This window comes from Meriones unguiculatus, chromosome 3, assembly GCF_030254825.1.
Source record: "Meriones unguiculatus strain TT.TT164.6M chromosome 3, Bangor_MerUng_6.1, whole genome shotgun sequence".
Classification (NCBI taxonomy): Eukaryota; Metazoa; Chordata; class Mammalia; order Rodentia; family Muridae; genus Meriones; species Meriones unguiculatus.
Window position 1 is genome coordinate 67,419,689 of NC_083351.1, and position 20,677 is coordinate 67,440,365.

Genomic DNA, 20,677 nt, shown 5'->3' on the forward strand with positions numbered 1-20,677 from the left:
ACACCTCAACTTGTAAATTCCCTTCTTTTCCTTTAATATGGGGAGGCTGTTGGAAGGGCAGGATTGGGGGATTCAGTCCAGAGGGTTGGGTTTAATGTGGCAGGCATGAAGGCTGGAATGCAGCCTGGCTCAGTCTCACACGTCCTTCCTGCACCTTATGACCAGGACTGGGGTTGGGCCTCAGCGGCTCACAGCTTCCCGACCAAGCTTTACACTTCCACGGAGCCTGGCTGCCTCAGGTGCTGCTGGAGAAGTTGGATGTTGTGCAGTAGTTTCTTCTGATGGCCAGCCAGGGTGATGCCCAGGCCCGGAAGGTCTCTGGTGGGGAAGGAGTAGATCAGACTTGGGTCGGCTTCTTCAGTAGCCCAGATGTGCACCCTTGCCTGGGGCCCAGAGTGTCCACCCTCCCACCTCACCAACCATGCTTACTCCAGGCTGAGCTGAGCCACATCACTGAAAGTGGAAAGACCAAACTTTGAGAAGTTCTCCTGGTAGCACTCTAGTCCAATGGCTGAAAGCCAGGCCCGGGGAGAGTCCAGGCAAGGAAAGTCCAAGGCCACAGGGTTCAGAAGGGCCTGGGAAGGCCTAAGGTGGGGAGAGGCAAGCAAGTCAGATTTCCTCTTCATCTTACTCTCTCTGCTCAATTTTCCTTTTGGTTTCTATCCACCCTCCCTGCCTTTCCCAGGCTCCTGCCCCAAGCTTCAGACCTGTCCCCGGAGCCCCCTTCAGCCTGCAGGGTATCTGGCTTGCGGATCATCTTGTCAAATGCAGCCACCAGCTGGTCAAAGTGAGGCCGACGGGCACGGTCCTTCTGCCAAGTGTCTAGCATCAGTAGATGTAGCCCAGGGGGGCACCCTGGAGGTGGGGGCAGCCGGAACTCCTGTTCTATTGCATTTAGTACCTGCACGCCAAGATGAACATGTAGTGAGAAGCTATTGCTATAGGGGTATTGTGGGGTGGGGGAGGCTGTATTTGGGCACAGTATGAGGTTGAAGGTGGAAGGGAATTGCAAATTTTACAATGCTCCAGACATAAGATCTCAGGACAGGAATGGCTTAGGAAAGGGTGGGCTTAGGATATGAGAACATGGGAGGAATCAGAATGGGAAATCAGCAAATGTCTAGGTCCAGTTTACCTCCTGCTCATTCATGTCCCAGTAGGGCCGTTCTCCATAGCTCATCACTTCCCACATAAGTATCCCAAAGCTCCAGACATCGCTGGATGTTGTATATTTTCCATGGGTAATGACCTCTGGGGCTGCCCAGCGAAGCAAGGAACTTGAACTCTGAAGAGAAAAGCCAGAGGTAAAATGATAAGAGTCACATTCACTAGGCAACATAGATGCTTAGATGTCCTGGGAGTCTCACATCAGCATCTTTTCCAAGCCCCTTAGCTTTCCTAAAGACTAGATACACATTGAGATGTAGAGTCAAGGATTCAAGAACGTGACACTGCATGAGGCCATGGGGCTTGAGTGGAGCATTCAGAATTGTAATGTCACTCTGGCTGACTCTACATCCTGTGCGACCTCTGTACTGATGGAAAGTAGGAGCTGGTTTTAGTTTTACAGGTCTCCTGTCTTCCTGTGTGCTCCCTTTTTTCTTAGCTTCTTAGCCCTCCCCCCCAATTGCTCATAGTCCAGGCTTCCCTCTCCTCACCATGTGACCCAGTCTACACTCCAAGCCCCTCGATATCCCTCCTGTAGCATCCATCCCATATTCTAGCTTTCCCTTCAGCACTTGCTGAAGGACACTGACTCCCCAAAGCTCTGAACTCACCTGAGGACTGTGGCCAAGACGGGCCACCTTGCACACCAGGTGGCTGTTCACCAGCACACTTCGGGCACAGAGCGCTCGGTGCACAAAGGCAAAGCCGGATAGGTACTGCATGGCAGCAGCCACACCCCGCTGCATGGCCACAAGCTGTAGGCTACTGAACTGGCCTTCTCGCTGCTGAAGAGCAGAGGGTAGAGGTCACCAACAGGGTAGACACTAACATCTGTGCAAAACATACATCATCACAAGAGGGCAGTTGGGAGGCAAATTTGGGAATCCAAATGGCCTGGGAATGAAGATGGAGATCATGATGGAGGATGGTATAGAAAGGAGCAGAGCCATAGACTGTGTGAGAAAATGTGAGAGATCTGAGCTTTCCTCAACCCCCAAACCCTCCTCCTCCCCCAGGGCAGAACTGACCCTAAGGAAACTGTCCAGAGGACCAAGTTCCATGAGTTCTGTCAGCACCATGACAGGCCGGCTCTTGGTCACTACACCTTCCAGCCTCAAGATATTGGGATGCTGGAACTGGCCCAGCAGTGCTGCCCGGCCCAGAAAGGTCATCTTCAGGCTCTCAGCACCCCCTGCCCACAGGGCCTGGATAGCCACAGCCTGTTCCCGCCTTCCCCGGGGTTGTAGTCGGCCCCGGCGTACTTCTCCGAAGGAACCTGGAAGAATGGATACCAGTATGGATAAAAGTATTGAAGTGTTCAGTTGTGCTTAGAAGGGCATCACCAAGTCCTCCCGGGCACCACCTGCTCCTCAAATACCTGCCCCAATGACTTCCTCAATCTTGATATAGGTAGGGTCAACCTCTCGAGCAAGCTCTCTGATGGCCTGGCAGGGGTCCTCATATGTGGAAGGGTCAATGTAATACTTGACTCCAAGTCCTAAAGAGCACAGTGTGCTATTAGGAGTGCTACAAGGCTGAGTACCCAAATGCCCAAGCACACCCTTCTATTTCTGGAAGATGGTGAGGAAGAACCCTTTCCTCACTGGGCATGTGCCTAGCTCCGAGCCCCAATCCCAGCCACAATCCCTCTTCCCAACCTGGGCTGCTGTACTGCTGCAGTTGTTCTGTGTAGCCAGTCCCACGCCGCTTCCTGAGAGGCAAACCAACAGCCTAGAATGACATCTGTTTCTGTCGGCTTACATCAGCCCGACCACCCTGGCCAAACAGACCACTTCCCAGCGGGTGGGTCTAAAGACCAAGGGGACTCTACCAGGCCCCTCCTTTCCATCTTAGCAGTGAACTAGTAGAAAGATATGTGAAGTGCTGCAGGGGTTCCTGGGGTTGTCAGGACTTCAATGGTACCGGGGTAGGTTGGGTAGGAGTGGCAGGGGCCTCACCGCTGGAAGATGACAGCCAGTACAGTGATGGCTGCCAGTAGAAGGAAGGCCAAGGCCCCCAGGATGGAACCAATCACCAAGGACAGCTTCTCTGGAAGCTGGGAGGCCAGCTCACCTGAGGGATGAGTGGTAGGGTCACAGGGGGGAGCCAGGCTTTGTTTGTGTCCACATGCCTCTGATGCCCCTGGACATCGCCAGTACCACACACATACGCCTCACAGTGTACACTCATCCACTTGTACATCCTTCCAACCCTCCATATTCAAGAACTGTCCACAAAGGTCCGCACTACATCCATTCACACCTTCAACCCGACTCACATTGATTCACAGTCCCCCGCTCTACTCATACAGCTTCTAAAGTCAGAGGTCGCCCAGAGCATCCTCCCTTCCCACAGACTCTGGTCTGGAGGATGGCTTGTAGCTTTGACAGTCTTGAGACCCAAATGCCCATCTACGCTTCCTCTCACCTTGAGGCAGTGTCTGGAAATAGACTTTGCCCCCATAGGGGCCATGGCCAGCCGCAGTCCGTGCCCGAACCTGGAAGCCATAGATGTGGCCAGGGCTCAGCCGTGTCACAGTGGCAGTGTTAGTCTCACTGGTCATGGTGAAGGAGTGGGATTCATCTTCTGCCTAGGGACATTAATCACTCACTTACTTTGCCTCTGCTCTGATCCCCTATCTTTCTCTGTGATGTCCCTGGTGCCTTGGGCTCTTTGCACCTGCTTCATGCCCCACTCTACAGCCATGCCATTGCAGGGCTGGGGTTGTGACGGCTGAGAGCTTTCACTGGCCCTGCTGAGGTGCCCCGACCCCCTGCCCACCTGGTCATAGTAGCGCAGCTGGTAGTCCAGGATATTCCCGTTTGTTTGCTCAGGCTGAGGCCAGGACACTGTGATGCTGTTGGCTGCCCTGCTCACCTGGTGCATCACAGGAACTGCAGAAGGGACTAAAGTGCAGGGCGGAGGGTTATTGTTGGGGGGACTAGAGTGTCTGGGAGGAGCATCACCCAAGGGTGGAGAAGATAGAGTTCAGAGTGTGATGTCTAATGCAGGCTGGCTGGAAAGCAGGGTATGGGGAAGAGGGGGTCTGAGGAGCTGAAGCAAGCTGTCCTGAAGGAGAAGGAAAAGGGCTCACCTTCATGGCTGGTGCTGACATTGATGGCTGCTGCCTGGGGAGGGTCAGGGCTGAGCTCGGACACCCCATTGACAGCCTGCACTTCCAAGATGTATGGCACATGTGCTCGGAGCCCCCCAACTAACACTCGACTCTCGGTCAGGCCCCTCTGGCGGGGGTCGAAATGCACCTCATCCCTGCAGCGACGGCACGTCCCCCCACTGCTGGACTCCCGGTGGCCTCCACACTCCTTGCACACAACATTGAAGAGCAGATCTCCTCGTCCACCCAGCTCCTGAGGCAGGCGCCAGTGCAGCATGAGTGCTGAGCCTTGCACCTCAAACCAAAGCTCCCGGGGGGCCGATGGAGGGCCTGGAAGGGGTGTGGGAGGTTAGGGATTGTGAGGAGAAGATGATTAGGGAAGAAAGGAGACCAGAAGATATGGCCAAGAGGATAGATAGTAGGATGTAGGTCATGAGGGGAGGGGCCAAGGAAACAGGAGAAGGCTAAGTTGTTCCAAGTGAACTCCAAAGCCCTTTCACCCACATTGTTAAACTAAGACCCCCAAACCTACCCATTTTCAGATTTGGTGTGTTGAGCTGAAACTCACCAGTGCAGGGAGCCTCTGGTGGGTCAGAACTGGCCCTGTAGAAGCCCTGGAGACAGGGGCAAACTGGTGCTGCAGAGTCAGAGGAGTGGCTTCGGGCTGGACATGGTGAGCAGGGCATATTCCCAGCGAGGGCCTTATAAGATCCCTCAGGACAGGCTAAAGAGACCAGGGGGAGAATGTGGTGTCATCTTTACTTCATCCACCAACCCCGAGTTTCTACTCATTTGTATAAGGTGTCCTCTGTTCCCCAGAGCTGGTTCTTAATCCGGAGACCCAGTCCCCATGCCCTGTTTCCTGGTGCACAGATCTATTTAGTCAGTAAGGAGACAGAATTCATTTCCACTTGTGAATAATTAAGTGGGCTGTGGGCAGGGCAACCCCAGAAGGAGGTGGTCCTGGAGAGGATAAACCCTCAGTAGTCATTCTTTTGAGCCTATGTGACAGTCTTCCTCACTGCCTCGAAGCCACTAGCTCTGCATTGGACCCTTCCCAGCCAGATACCTTATGGGCACAGAGGAGCACACATAATGTACACATAACATAACCCAAGAATGGAGCAACTTCTGCTGTCACTTTTTGGGCCTGTGGCCTTAGGGCACAAAAGTACGGGAATATGGAGAACTACAGCAATTCTAGAAATTTTGTAAGAGCTCAATGAGTGCCTCTCCCGAGGTGGCTAATTTCATATATTTTGTGAACAAAGCCAAATATAGAGTGTTCAGGAGAGAAATCAAGGCCAAGGGCATGCAGGAAAGGTTCTCACCTTGACACAGCTTGTCTCCACGAGCAGGCTGGTATCCAGGCTGGCAGCGGCAGCCTCCCACAGCTACCATCCACCTGCCTTCCCCATTGCAGTGTAACCTTGGGGGGCTGCCCCCTGCCTGGCCTCCAACGCCATCCTCTTCTGGTTCTGCATGAGCTACACAGGTGCCCACAGCTGCCACCAAGGAGGCACCTCCAGCTCCACTGGCCTGTGTCTCAGGAAAAGAGGCAAAGGCACGCAGCACTGAGGGACAGGTATAAGAGAAGAGCTTGACGGCCACAAGGGCCAGACAGGCCCCTGTGTCCTGGAAGGCCACATAGAAGCCACGCTGAGTGAGAGGACCAAAGCTGCGCTCTTTGACATTCAGTTGCAGTCCCACCCTCTGACCAGTCCTGTGGGGTCCCACAGCCCACGAGGAAGAGGAGGAGGCAGGGAAGCTCTCATCTGCTGCAATTGTGTCCACTTTAGTCCAGCGTTTGAGGTGCCAGGCCGAAATGCTGTCCGGGCTGTCAGGCTCCTCAGCCTGCCGGTAGTAAAGGGTGAAGGTCTCTCGACAGGCACCACCGCTCACACCCAGGCTGGAACAAGCTCGCACAGAGAAGTGAAGGCGGATGTGTGCCCTCTGGGCCCCTCGCCGCTCCACAAAGTGTGTCTGCAGCCAGTTGTCCTGCCCAGCACCTGGAGGAACCCCTGCAACGTGGCATGCTTCGAAGGTCCGAGTGAGACGGCGCTGGTCATCTAGAACACTCACCTCATCCCACTGAAAAGGGACCAGGGAAAACAGTAACTGCTCAGACTTTGCAGAGAGAGGTGACAGAGGGGCATTTTGGGGCTGTATCTGTTACACCGAGATCTAGCATTAATGACAAGCAAAGCACAGAGAGGATACACGGAAACTCTGTTCCTCACGGTGGCTGCAGTCTTATCTCACACCTTATATCCAGTTTCCGCCCAGTTCCACTTTCTAGAGAACACTGTGGGCCAGAGTGATGGGTTCAGAATGAGGAGCTGTACTCACCCCACCTGGTGGGTAGGTAAGCCAGCCGATCTCAGAGGTCTCCCCTGTGGTATCCAGCAGCACCTCTGTGCAGACATAATGGGATGCATTGTATAAAGCCTCAGGCTGGCAAGGCTCCTCCCCCTCAAGTCCATGGAAAACTGTAGCTCCAGATCCAATAAATTTGCCGGCAAGAGCTCAGTATCTGTGAGGATCCTGAGTCTAAAATACTTGGTACAAGTTCTGGTCCCTCTTCCCACAGCTTTGCTTCCTTAACATCTTTGTTCTTTTCTGCTTTTCTTATGTGTCTCCAGCCTTCACCTCCCGCCCTCCACCCCCATCCTCTGGACTCTACGAGCTGATGATACTCTCCTGCCTCCCCTCCTTCCTACCTTCCAGAGCCAGAACTGTGGGCCCCAGAACCAGGACCCACAGACTGCACAGCATGCCCGCCACTCTGCTCCCTGATCCAGCAATGTCCTCAGTAGCCATAAGGTATCTTCAGCACGCCCACCATCGCCTCGGCCACCACCCTGCTCTGAGGCGAGGCTGCAGCTTTTGCAAGACCTGGGGTCTGAAGCCAAGATGGCGTCCTTGGATGAAAAGATGCAGAGAGGAGAAGTCATTTTCATACACAAGTTTGTATGTGCACAAACTTCACATAGCACCTGTTCTACAACCCTCAAATGGTCCCTGAACCAGCCATAGACAGAAGCCAGTAAGGGTTGACTCCTCTGAGTCTGTTATGAAAATTCTGCTTGCCTGTAGAGCAGCAGTTCTCAACCTGTGGGTCATGATCCCCTTTGGGGTTCGAATGACCCTTTCATAGAAGTTGCATATCAGGTGTTCTGCATATCAAATATTTACATTACGATTCACAACAGCAGGAAAATTACAGTTATAACATAACAGTGAAAACGATTTTATGGTTGGGGTCAGCACACATAAGGAGCTGTATTAAAGGGTTGAAGCATTAAGAAGGTTGAGAACCACTGGTGTAGCACCCCCCACCTCAACTCTTCATGAGACTGTGTCTCAAGGCCCTCACTGTCAGAGAGGAGGCATAACAGAGTGCTGACGCAGTCTTACCCTCTTCGTCTGGAAGGAGATATTCCAGTTTGTCTTCATTTACTCTGTACCTTCCCTCCAGCAGCTAACCTGTATGGTAGTTAGAAGTCTCCTGTCATTAAAAGCAGGCGAGTGAGAGGCAGTTTATCCTTATAGACACATGGGTTCACACTAGGCCCCAGCAATTTCGCACAAAATATTCTAGACATTTCATAGAGATAGTGAAGCAAATGGGGACAAAGAAAGATGGCTTTGGGGTATGATGGGAGGGGAGGGGAGAGAACAGATGTAAAAAGGACGCAGGCATAAGGGCTCTGAAAGATGAATGTTGCTGTGTTTGTAGAGGATAGAGCTATGTAGGTCTGGCACTTACTCTGAACAAAGGTTCTCTTCCCCAAGGGGTATGTTCTCTCTTGAAGCTTACAGAAAACTAAGCATATACCGTGAACATATGAAAGGAGGCTTCTTATTTGCTCATAACTGAAGGAAGGCATGCTGAAACAACAGTGACATGCCATTTGTTACAGAAGTGGTTTTTGTGCCTTTGCCATGAATGCATATGTTACAATCCTATTCCCCAGTGTGACAGTTTTAGGAGGTGGGGCCTTTGGGAGGTAATTATGCAGGATACCATGCACATGCATGATACTTGTTTAAATAAGGATATTCATGAGATTGGGGTTGGAACAATGCAGGGGACTGAACACAGCACTATCACCAAGCTTTGTCCTCAGACACTGTGAATTGTTTGTAAGAAAAAAGAATTGTTTGTAAAAAAAAAAAAAAAAGAAAAAGATTGTGAAGTGACTGAACATCAGTAGGAAGATATACGAGAAATTATGGCACATTATAAGCAACAAATCTGAGCTGTTTATGTAATGATATGGAAATGATTTCCAAGTCAAAGTACTATGTGCAGAATGGCATAAAGTAAACTCCTACTGCTTGTTAACTTAAAAACAATAGATATCAATAGATATTGAGCTGGATATTTAGCTCAGTGGTAGAGCATTATTTTAGCATATGTGAGGCCCGGGTTCAATCCCAGCACTGCAAATACAAAGCAAACCAATACATATTTATGTGGAAGGACATAACAGAATGATACATCAAGCCTGGAAAAAAAGAAAATGAAAGAGGCTGGGGAGATATTTTTATTGTCTTTTTAATTTTTACAGTAAAATAGTCTTTCTTAAATATTATCTGTTGAACTTAATGATGAATTTAGATTTATTTTTAAAACTGTAGATAATGCCTGCTTAGTAAAATGAGTCAAAATAGTGCTTATGTCCTATGAGTAATTCCCAGGCTCTACATAACAGCCATCCCCTACAAGAAACTTCCAGAACCATTAGCAGATACAGTTTTATGTCCAATGGTCTGCAAAGGTATGGCTGCTTCTGGGGCCACAGAGAACAGCACCTCCACAATGGGGTACTTTTGACTTTCACTGTAACTTGGTCTGAAAAGCTCATGTGGCACATGAGCAAGGGTGGCAGGATTCATTTATTTCTGTTGAGGAGAAAAATGAGAGGTGCATTGTTCACAGTATTGAGAGAACTTAAGACAGAAGCAAACAAGCAAAACAAATAGCAAAAACTAAAGCCAACTGTAGATTGTTATTTGAGTTCTGGTTTGTTTTTGTTTTTGTTTTTGTTTTTTTTTTTTTTTTCATTTAGTAAGAGTGAAGACATTCATTAAAAAAGTTTGATGATCATAAAGTATTCAGCAGATTATTTTGACGGTTGAGGTGAATCTTCAGATTCAGACCCAGAATGTTGAAAATTAAAAACAAGTGTATTCAGTGGGAAAAAATGTTGCTGAGTCAGAATAGGAAGTTAGATCAATACTTGCTAACCCAACAAACCAATCTCCTATTTATATATAAAAAGATTCGACGTATATCTCCATTGCCAGAATAAAAACAAAGAAAAAGGGAACCTTGAGATAAGGAGTAATTGTTGTCAGCTATGTCATACCACTGCAGATTCTTCTGAAGCAAGTTCCAAAGGTGGCGAAACAAGAGACAAAACAGGAGTGTTCCCCATGCCTGGAATACTAAGAAGGCAGGGCTTAGCACTTGACTTTCAAAGGCTGCTTTGCAGCTTGTAGCCACAACATCCCTCTCATTTGGTCCAGGAGGAGTATCATGGCCTCAGCCAAGCATCCTGTCTTCAAAGGGCAAGAGATCAGCCTCAAGCCTCCTTGAGCCCCTCCCTCCTAGCATGTCCGAGATCCCCATTTCTGCTGCAGCTCAAGAAGGGAACTGGTCAGGGTTTGGAAGTCCTCTGACTTGAGGAAGGGCTATGGCTGATATCAACCAGGAAAACATTCATATTTCAGATGTACATGAAGTTGTAAAAATATAAAATAGCTGAAGCAGCAGAAATGTCAATGTAAATGACAGCTGGGAAAAAGACCAACAGGACAGTTTCATGTGACAAATATCACATTCTGTGACTTTGTATCTTTCTTTTCCTCAACTCCTTCTCTGGGTCTATTGCTCTCTGCCTTTTTGATGTGATGGTGACACTAGATCACAAACCTGATACATTTATTTTATTTTATTTTATTTTAAATAATAAGGCAGGGTCTTAGGCATTAAGGCTGTATCTGATTTCTGATTTTAGAAACTGGCAAAACCTAGAAATGGGTAGCATTTTAGCTCATCAGATATAGATTGTGAATTCTGTTTTCTATGAGAATGAAAGATTTGAAAGAAATTAAATCATCAACTCTAAATCTGTAAGAGCTTTAGAAATTAACAGTGTTTAAATGAAATGCTAACTATGATAGCTTCATGAACAAATCAGCTTATTTGATAGTTTATGCACTTCACTCTAAATTTAAAAAATAATATAAACCAAATCAGCTTAAAGCAAGGTATGACAGAGATAAATCGGATCATTAAATCTGGTTACTGTAGGAGGGTGCTAGTGATGGAGGATGTGTGGTGGGGACAATTAATTCTTACACATGCCTGAATTGTTTTGTTCTTATTATAATAAGCACACCTTATTTTTATAGTTAAAAGTCTAAAAAAAAGCAAGGATATATGAAAGGATGCTTTTGAAACCAGACACATATAACATATGTGTTTGCTTAATCTGTTTTCCCTGTTAGTTTTCAGAAACTCTAGGAATTTTCAACTATAAGACACAAGAGGCAAAGATTGGCGTGAAGGAGCAGAAGGACGTCAGTAACAAAGGCGAGAAAACTTATACTTGGGTGTTCTTTATGGCTGTCTCCCAAGAAGTTCAAGTTGTCATCATGCTTCTCTGTTTCCACGCAGGGCTAAAGTCTATGCCTACAAAGGGAAAGAGGGGAATAGAGAGGACTGGATTCTTGCAACATGTCGGGAGGGGACTCCCTGGTAACAGAGGGAGGAGAGAGAGGAAAGAGTGAGTGAGTGAGAGAGAGAGAGAGAGAGAGAGAGAGAGAGAGAGAGAGAGATTTTCATGAGATATGGTAGGCTGCTGTCCAGCAGGGATGGGAGTTGTCCCAAAGCAAGGGGTCACTGGCTTTAGGCCTCTTGCGGTTGCTGAGCTGGTTTTCACACCTGTTAGCTGCAGGGTCAGTGTGGGAGGGGTCAGCACCATAGGCTAGTCCTCTGTCCTGTTCTGCAGCTGTTAAACACCCAGGAAATTCCAATATAATCCTTGCTCAGCTGACTGCTGCAGTCTCTACCCTTTAATCTGCACCCTGGTGATCCTCTGGTGAGCTCTCTCCGTGCTCTGGCCTTGTGCCTTAGAAAAGGATCCCATGGGACTTCAGGGCAGCCTTCTGGGCAGACAGGGAGGAGGTAGCTGTCTTCTGACTCCGAGATCTTCTGCTGACCAGACTGAAGAAGCCAATTTGTGGAGTACCTAGCTGAGGACAGGTCTATGTCCCTGGAGATCTCCAGCCTCTGGGAATGTCCCCCGCAATCATGCTGGCTTGTGCTTCCCAGTCCCAGTCTTTGCAGACAGGAGAGGCATTTAAGATGCAAGCAATGTCTAGGTCTAGCCAGACAGCCATGGAAAATGAATCACTTTGGCTGTTCACTGACTTGTGCTTGGAAAGAATATAAGGGAGGGTGTGGGGGCAAATACGTGTGAGCAATGAGTCCTAAGAGGTGATGGGAGAAAGCCCTGAGGGCCAGGAGTAGTTCCTGTATCAGCAAATGGCTGGTAGGGAGTATAAGGGAATATACCGAGATGGGATAGGCAGCAGCAAGGAGCTGAGGAATGAGGCACAGGGGTCTTATGAATTGCTGTCCTTGCTGAGGGCCCTGCTCCATCCTCAGTGGCTGTGAACTGCTCTCCAGAAAGATGCTTCTGCAGAGGCACCTGGGTGAGCATCAGGCAGAGAAAGGGGAGCCAAGGCCTCCTGCACCTTCAGTCGTTACCATAGTCCTCCTGCTTGCAATGACAGATGGCAGAGTGACAGGAAACCTTGTGGCCAGGTTCAGGAGATGGTGAAGAGCTGGGAGAAATACTATTCCAGAGGAAGGTCCTGCCTTTCCCATGCTCAGCCATCATGACCTGTTAGTCCCAGCATGCTGGTAACTCCATGGTCTTTACCAATCATCTGCTTGTTTGATGAATGGACCAATAGACTCAAAAGGACTTTTCTATATGTCATTAGGTATGTACACTGGGATGCTCAGAGCAGTTTTCCTTCAAGACAAAACGTCCACAGCTTTCAAAGGTCTGTAGCTGCTATGAGCAAGGTTCAATCCCTCAATGTCCTGTTACTGGGTCAGCCTGCAAGGACTGTCAACAGCCACAGGAGTCACTCCCACTGGTCTCTCAGCTGAGAAGCATCATCTCCCCTTCCAGAGCCACTTGAGTTAGGTTGCCCTGACGGGTGGAGGGCCTGGTTAACTGATTGGGAACAGGCTGGGCAGCTATTCTACATGGGCACTGCCAGGGACATTACAACATCAGCTATGCTGGTCCCCTGCCAGCTCCCCCAGGGATGGGAGGCGAGAGGGTGCCAGACAGCCAAGATCAGTGGGCAGGGGCAGAGGCAGAGGCAGGCTGGGCCAAGCACCCAGATGCATAGAGGGGGTGGAGCTGGGCAGGAGCAGGGAGTAGACTTTGTTTGCAATTGGGGGGGGGGGGGCTGTGCTTAAGGTTGGGGCTCAAGATCTAAGCCTCTATCTCCAGGCTTGGGGTTGGGGGTGGCGGTGTACAGATGTAGATTGGCCCCCTGACTCCTCCCAGCAGCGAGAGATTGGAGAGATGCCACAGGAGTCAGAGGCATGGACAAACCTTTTCCAAACGCTGGGAGCCTGACCTTTGGGAGGTTACCCCCTCCCCCCAACACACCCCCCCCCCCATGCTAGAGAAAGAAGAGGCTCGCTGGAAATGGGATGGGCTGAATTCTAACACCTGGGATTCATAAGACAGCGGGCATTGATAAAGGCTAGGGAAGGGACAGTTCCTTGGAAACCTACTCCTGCTTTGGAGAGGTATAAACAGTACTCCCTCAAAAGACCGCCCTCCTCGCCCCTAGGTTGTACATAGGCCCAGGCTAGAGAGACCCTCTACTTTGCAAACCTTAATCCCTTAGTCTCCAGATGCAGTATCCTCTGACCTCCCAAATCCCGGACTCACCTTCCCGCTGGCGTCCAGCTCTGCTGCTCTGCGCCCCTGAGGCCCCCGCGGTGGACCTGCAGCTCGCAGATCTCTCCCAGCGTCGCGCGCGTCCTCTCGGGTCTGGGGACCTCGCTTCCCCACGGGCCACGACTGCTCGCAGCTTGGAGTCTCTGGGATTCTGGAGGAGGACCCGAGGCTGCAAACAGGGACTGCTCCCGAGGCGGGCCCCACGGAAAACCGTGCCAGGGAGGGTGCCACGATCAGAGTGGCCGAGCTCTGGTCTTGGGTTCGGACGCCTGCTGCACTGGAGCACTGGCTGGGCGAAGGCAGCCGGGCCCGCCCCCTCTCGTCCCTCCCCGCCTGGCCCGCCCCTCTCCGGCCCCTCCAGCCGCCCTCACGCTCTTCTCTTCCGGGAGCCGAGCCCGCCCTCTGGGCCTAGGAGCCAAGTGCGCGGTCCTCGATCTCCAGCGGGGCGAGCAGTTGCGATGCCTAGCGCGTCCTGGGCCCGCCCGTGTCCTATGAGGGTCGGCCTCTTCTCGCGGACCTGGCGGGCAGAGGGGACGTGGGCCGGAGGATGGCACGCGTTAGGATCCGGGAGGAGGCGGTCAGTGGGCACCGCTGCGAGGCGTGTTTAAAACCCTGGTGCTAGCGCTCGAGCATCAGCGGAGCAAAGCGCTACTGGCTGGCAGTGATGGCCAGGGCCAGGCAGAAGCCCAAGCGCAGCGCCCCTGGCTCCTCCCTCCTCTTCTTTAACTCTAAGAACTAAAGCAGTAGGGCTCCTACTCAGGGTTGAACTGAGGTGGGCGTGGGCAGAGAAAAGGAGGAGGTGGTAGGGAGAAAGAAATCTTGGGTCACGGGAGCCCAGAACAGCCAGAGACAGTGCGGGCGTCTCGGGGGAAACGACCCGGTGCTGGCTTCAAACTTGTATCTCTTTCTGTGCCTGGATCTGGCTCAGCGTTGGGGCTTCTGACTCGAATCTCCCCTTCGCCTCCTCAAAGGCAGGGAAGCCTGGGGCGGAGTCCGAGAAGTCTGATGTCTGTGCCTAGCTCAGACAAGGCTTGGACAAGTCGCTGCACCTCTTGGGTGCCACCTTCCTGGCGCGCTCCGCGGAGAACCTCCCCACAGTGATGAGAGGCTATGGAAGGTACACTCGGTCGGTGCCTGGAGGCAAGGGCGGAACGGAGCGAGCGCTCAAAGAAGGAGGACCACCCCCCCCCCCCCAACACACACGCAGTTCTAAACTGGAGTACCGGATTGGGGGTCTATTGTTTTGGTCCCGCGGAGCTGGGCTGCAGCCTTCGCACGAAATGTTGCTACCACCTGCTGGTTCTTTCAGGGAGCACAGGCACCTGGTGAATTCCTCTGTCCTCCTTTTCTCCCTTTGCCTTCCAGTCTTATCCCCCCACTTATTCGAAGGCATGGTTATGAAAGCACTAGCTGCATATGGGCTGACCATAACTGGTACTTAAAGAACATTTTAGAAACCAATGAAAATTGTGAAAGAGACTATGAGCCAACATGCACAAGAAACTAAACAATGAAACTCATTAAGGCACTGTGAGAAACAGTCTTTAATGAATTGGCTGAGTGAGTGATAGAAAGATAAAGATAAATAACAAGTCTCCACTTGGACAGGAGGTTGTTCGCTCATAATATCGAGGATCAATTAATAAGCCTGGTCAAGTTTAATGACCTGCATTTGGACCTCATTAAACCTTCAGTAACACTGGTGTGTCTACAACGCTTGTTTCTTCCAGTGTTTGGAAGCTTTCTGATAAAGAGCTGTCTGTACTTGTGGTCTGCTCTTTCCAAAGCTTTCAGTTACTGGGGAAAAAAGGGGGGGGGACTGAATCTGCATCATATGTATTATTAAATAAGTCTACCACGTATCCATCTTCATATCCATCGGGACATTTGTGTATTTCCTTTTATCCATCTGACATGCTGTTGATGCTTTCACTAAACATATACCCCGTGCTTCCATCCCCTTAAATGTACTCACAATATTTCTAGAAAAGCGAAAAAGTAATAAAGCACATAATTGGAGTTTGTTTAAACATTTTCACAAAACCAAAATACAGATATTTTTATGAAGCCCAGAAATTCCAATAAAAATTTGTAACACCATGCATTGATATTACAATAAAATATTTGCTTTCTTTTTTATTGTATGACACATTAAAAGTGCCATTTTCTTTTCTTCATGTAATTATTTTTTAAATTCAGAAAACCCAAGGGCATCTAGTTTTCAAAGAAAATGCCGTTGTATCCAGAACGCATAGATTAAATTTATTATTACAATTAGCCTTATATCTTAATTTCCATATTTTCAAACCAAGCTTTTCTGTTGTGTTGTATTGCATTGCATTGCATTGCATTGTGCATGGGTGTTTTCCCTGCGTGAGTGTGTGCACACTACGAGCGTGCTTGGTGCTCAAGGCCAGGAGAGGGCATCAGGTTGCCTGGAACGGTTATAGATGACTGTAAGCCATCACATGGATGCTGGGAATCAAACCTGGGTCTTCTGTAAGAGCATTAAGTGTTTTTAACCCCTGAGCCATCTCCCCAGTCTGTAACCAGGTATTAATAATGGGAAGAAAATACAGAGTATGTCTGCTAAATTATGCTGCAGTCGGCAGCTATGAAAGAGCAAGGTAATGAGTTCTGTTTAAAGTTTGGCATAAATCCTTGCTGTAACTTGCTTAACACCTGACACATATTGGGTGCTTAGAAGTGTTTTAGAAAGAATAAAGAATACTAGTATTAAAACATTTTGAAAGGCAGAACTTAATAGAGCATATACAGTCTCACAGAACTCATTATCTCTAGCACACACAACCTCTAATGTAAATGTGGAACCTAAAAGGTCTCCTGAGTAGAAAACTCCAAGCAAGATGGCATGACTCCTTGGCTGGCTCTGCCACTTTTGTGCTGATGTTTTTCTTCCTTCTTAAGCTTTTCTTTTTTCAATATCTATCACTCCCCAAAGATGTGCAATTTCTACTTCCTTATTTCCCCTTGGAACAGCTGATGCAAGTTGATGTTATTATAAACAAACGGCTTTACAAGTGATTTCAGTAAAAGGAAATCTAGCAAAAAGCAATAAAAGAACTTCCTAAACTTCCAGATCTTGTATTTCAAGACAGAAGTTATAGCTCCCAATGCTTGGCTCTTCACCGAATCGTCTTGAGAGCTCTTGGCCCCAAGTTACACTCTTATTTCCCCAAAGCTGAAGTTTGTTCTCTCTGAGCATTTTGCTAATATAAGTGCCAAACGCCTGTTTATACAAAGAAAAATTGCTGAGTCAGAAACTTTCAGAGCATATCCTAAGGTACCATTTTGTTTAAAAGGCAGACCTACATGAGAACTGATTTGTAAATTAAAGCTGATTGACTCCTTAGTTGTTGGTCTTCAATGTTTACCCATCACAGTCTTACACTTTGTTATTGCTTTGACCAAACAATAGAAACAAGGCTGATGTGTTTGTGCAAAGAGAAAAGGAGAATGGTTCTTCTTTAACAAATTGGACACTATCTCAGAGGCTGTCTTCAGCTACACATTTGAGCAGGAATGTCAGGAAGTCCTCAGTTCAACAGAATTCCATCTTTAGGGAGAAGCCTTGCTTTCTGGGTCTCCTAGTGTTAGCCAGAACTCTGTTCACAATGAAAAAGAAGTTAACAGAATGAAAGATATACACACAGCTGTGTGATCACTGATCCAGAAGCTTTGTGGGGCTCCACTCAGTAACTTCTTACACACTGTTATTCTGGACTGTGTTACCTGGCCGTTCCTTCACGTAAGAATCAGGAAGCTTCAGGTGCCAAATAAAATTAAAGTTTTTTTTTTTTGGGGGGGGAGGAGAAGATAATGAGTATTTTTCTAGTAAACAACAGCTCTCTCACAAAAGAAACACAATGCTTACAATGATATATATGTTTTCTTCCACAATTGGCAAAGATAGAAGCTTTCACAGGACAGCCTTGCTAATAATTTTCCCTGAAATCAATATATTACTAATATATACTTAATAGATATTATATAATAGATCCATAATATACACACATATTATATATTATATCCATTATGATATGTTATATTATTTAAACATATATGGTCCCCTGAGAGTTAATAAGTAGAGTGAATGGAAGTGTTGGGAGCCTCCTTTACTAAAAAGCACAGCACCATCTCAAAAGAAAAGCAATAAATCCTAGGCAATTTCTCATGCACACAATTAAAGTTGAAAGGACCATAGCACTTAATAATGTTTGGGGCACACTATGAATGCTTCACAGGATTGATGAACACTTTACATCATGTTCTGGTCATTTCCGTTCCTTCAGGTCCTTCAGGTAGGTGATGTGATCATAAGTCACATGGAGCACGTGGCCTGAAGGCCTTCTCCTCCAGTCAGAGATAGTTTCTTCCTCCAGCTCCAGTGCAGAAAGTGCCCTCTGAGCATGTCCAATGGCCCAGCAGGAAGGTGGGCCTGCATCCCTGTGAGATCTACGCTCAGAATCTGGATACGGTGGGAATATTTCCTCAGCCTTCTGAGTTCTCCCTCATTCTAGATGATACATCTCACTCACCATCCAAATAGGGTTCTAGAAATCGGCTGTGTCACTACTTTAAGCACCAATAGCTATGTGAGACTACTCACTTCTGGGTAAGCAACAACCAAACTCTCAATCATTAGAATTTGGAAGACAAAGCAGACAATGAACAAAGGTAAAAGAGTTGAAAGAAGGTGTCATTATTTTGTGTCTAATGAATTACAAGCAGATGTGGAAGCTGTTTTCAACGAGTAGAACGTTGAAAGGATGAGAGAGAAAAAAGGGAACAAATTAATGAAAATAAATTTTCATGCAAGGAGAAAAGACTCACAATCACAGGAAAAGTAAGCCGCTGAAATATAAGATGAAGCTGGAAGACACTCAATATGTGAGATAGTAAAGCAAGACATTGTGGTACATTAGGATATGTTTAAAAATGCTACACAGTTGACAGATCTGATAAGAAGAGTTTTATTGGAGGAAGAAAAAGGGAGAGGAGTTAAGGCCTGAGTGGGCCTTGAGGGTAGAGAGAGAAGGAGAGAGAGAAAAACAGTGGGAAAGTAAGAAAAGAGATGGGGGGGCAGGAGAGAAACTGAATCAGAGAGCATGCAATGATGGTTGGTCCTTTATACCTGGTGGGCAGCTGAAGCATCTGCCAGGTGCGTCTGCCACACACCTGGTGGAGGCACATGATAACATCACAGGTTGCTAGGCAAGCTAAAGGCAGGCTGCCTATGTGCTAACAGTACATACCTGCAATCTTAGCGCCAAAGCACCATGTTAGGATTGTGCAGCAGAGTTACATGGCAGGTCCACAAATCACTCAATGCAACTGGTTCCACATGGGAGGTTCATTAAGGGAAGGGGGAAAGAGTCATAGAGACCAAGAGATGGGGGAGTGGTAGTGAGAGTTCTCTGAGAAGGTGACCCAGAGCAAGCACAGGTGGTTTCAGGTGGTCTGCAGGTGGTCCGTAGGTGGTCACACAGATGCCTGATGTCCCATTTGTCAGGACCCTCAGGGCTGGCTGTCGAGATGCCTGCTTATGGATCCCAACACTACAAGCTCAAATATACAAGAGAACAAAGAAAAATTTAAGAAAATCATTTGAATATTTGAAGTATAATATTAAATTTTAACAAGTATGTATTACATAGTTGAAGTAACTAAAAAGACAAGAGACTGCACCATCTTCTAAAGAAGATGGAAAAGTGACATTTAAGATACATTCTAGGAAATACTTTCTAATCCATACTTTATAAGGCCACACAGATTTTACATTTTGCTTTGATATATTTACAATTCCTTTTGGGGGACACTGAAGAATGAGAAAGTAAAGGGGTGTTGCCTGCAGAATCCTCAGCAGAAAGGAGTAAATTGACACAATCAAGGAGATCACAAGCCATTTCCAGCTCTCTTCTAGGTTATCCGAATGCTGACGCTAAAACGCTAAATAATTGTCCTCTCTACGCTTCCTTTAATTAAGAGTAGTTATATGACCTGACTGTGGTCCACCAGAAGAAAACAAAATTCTGCCAGGGGCATTTCTGAGAAAGCTTTTACGCTCCAGCAGAAGGCTCCGTTGACTGGGTAGGTCCTCCTCTCTGGTTTTTAAGTAATTACTTGGACATAATATTGGTTCCTGTCAATGTCACAATGAACTTAGCAGCTGAAAACACACACCTATTATCTCATACTCCTAAAGGTCAGAAGTCTGAAGTCCTCCTCCCAGCACTGAGATTGAGGTGTGGGCAGGGGTGTTGTCTGGAGTTTATAAGAAGAACCTGTTCTCTCGCTGTTCTCGGTGTGGCTTATAGAAGAGACATTACCTCATGGGCATGCCCTGCTTCTTCAAAGCCAGGAATGTGACCTCCCTGAGAATTAACCTTTATATTCTGCTGTCCCTCTGACTCTTACCTTGTTCTATTTTTAAGGACCCTTGTGATTATAATGAACCTGCTAGGATAATCCAGGAAAACCTGCCCTTCATAGATGTGCTAATAACCAAGTTTTAATCCCCCTTCCTGCAAACTCCAAGGTGCCAGGAAATATCCTTGGGTACCATGGTTCTGCCTGTCAGAGAGCTGATGGCAGGTGCAGAAGAAGCATATTGGTATCTGAGTCAAAACTAGCAATTGCATACCTGCAGACTACTGTTAGGGGAAAAACCAACACACACACACACACATACACACACACATACACCACAAACACTGCAAAGGGGGCTGCCAGTAATTGTAATTTTGTTCCATGAAATTCTGAAGATTACTAACATACGCAGATTCAAATATTTTGTCTTCGGCTACAAGATTATTATTTTCAGAAGACAAATTTATTTTCTGAGCTTCAGTGCTTAGAAAACTTGCTACTTGAGACTATTTTCCAACAATGTGTACTGTAAAACTAGAAGATGAATGGCCAGTTTATTCATTATGGAAGTAGTGACTAAGAAAAAAAGTGCTTATAATCATTTAAATTGTTTAAAATCACAGAATAAATACAATATAAACAAAATATAGGTCAGGAAATCACTATTCTGAACTTGGAAGAAAATACTATAACTGAGGCTAATTGTAGCCACACAAAATATCGAGTGTCCATATACCAGTAAAATCATATGTGTGTGTGGATGTGAGGACACATGTGTATGTGCAGATGCATATGTGTAAATGAATGTGTCATGTGTGCTGTCTGGAGTATGTACTTATATGGAGGATAGTGAAGGACGTGAAATATCTTGTTTTATCTTGCTTTGCCTTGTGCCCTGGAGACAGGGTCTATAGTTGAATTTGACTATCCTCCTTTGACTAAGCTGATTAGCCAACAGGGCCCAGCCATTCTCCCACCTCCTCCCTCCAGGCACTTGTGT

The 20,677-nt window shown here is 47.6% G+C and overlaps 1 protein-coding gene across 7 annotated transcripts; it reads right to left on the minus strand.

Annotated features, from left to right (window-relative positions):
• Window positions 1–7: 7 nt before the first annotated feature.
• Window positions 8–14,338, minus strand: Ephb6 (EPH receptor B6). 7 transcript variants are annotated; one of them, XM_021654138.2, is made up of 20 exons: window positions 13,279–14,338; window positions 10,903–10,985; window positions 8,052–8,173; window positions 7,700–7,768; window positions 7,003–7,203; window positions 6,632–6,696; window positions 5,614–6,373; window positions 4,851–5,006; window positions 4,262–4,612; window positions 3,949–4,073; window positions 3,595–3,757; window positions 3,126–3,240; window positions 2,826–2,878; window positions 2,546–2,665; window positions 2,196–2,443; window positions 1,779–1,952; window positions 1,136–1,285; window positions 708–901; window positions 430–585; window positions 8–318 (listed from the first exon to the last, which is right to left on the minus strand). In XM_021654138.2, the coding sequence occupies exons 5-20, from the start codon at window positions 7,100–7,102 to the stop codon at window positions 210–212; spliced, it is 3,039 nt and encodes a 1,012-aa protein (XP_021509813.1). In that variant the 5' UTR covers window positions 7,103–7,203; window positions 7,700–7,768; window positions 8,052–8,173; window positions 10,903–10,985; window positions 13,279–14,338; the 3' UTR covers window positions 8–209. The 7 variants fall into 7 exon arrangements, with proteins under 7 accessions (XP_021509813.1, XP_060236103.1, XP_021509812.1 ...); XM_060380120.1 differs by lacking the exon at window positions 10,903–10,985; XM_021654137.2 differs by lacking the exon at window positions 8,052–8,173.
• Window positions 14,339–20,677: the final 6,339 nt, after the last annotated feature.

Excerpts from the sequence above, each read along its gene's own strand:
- Ephb6 (XM_021654136.2), bottom strand. The coding sequence starts at position 7,102 with ATGGCTACTGAGGACATTGCTGGATCAGGGAGCAGAGTGGCGGGCATG. Across the intron at positions 6,697-7,002 it reads CACAGTTCTGGCTCTGGAAG|AGGTGCTGCTGGATACCACA; the intron begins GTAGGAAGGAGG and ends ATGTCTGCACAG. Across the intron at positions 3,241-3,594 it reads TTTCCAGACACTGCCTCAAG|GTGAGCTGGCCTCCCAGCTT; the intron begins GTGAGAGGAAGC and ends CTCATCCCTCAG.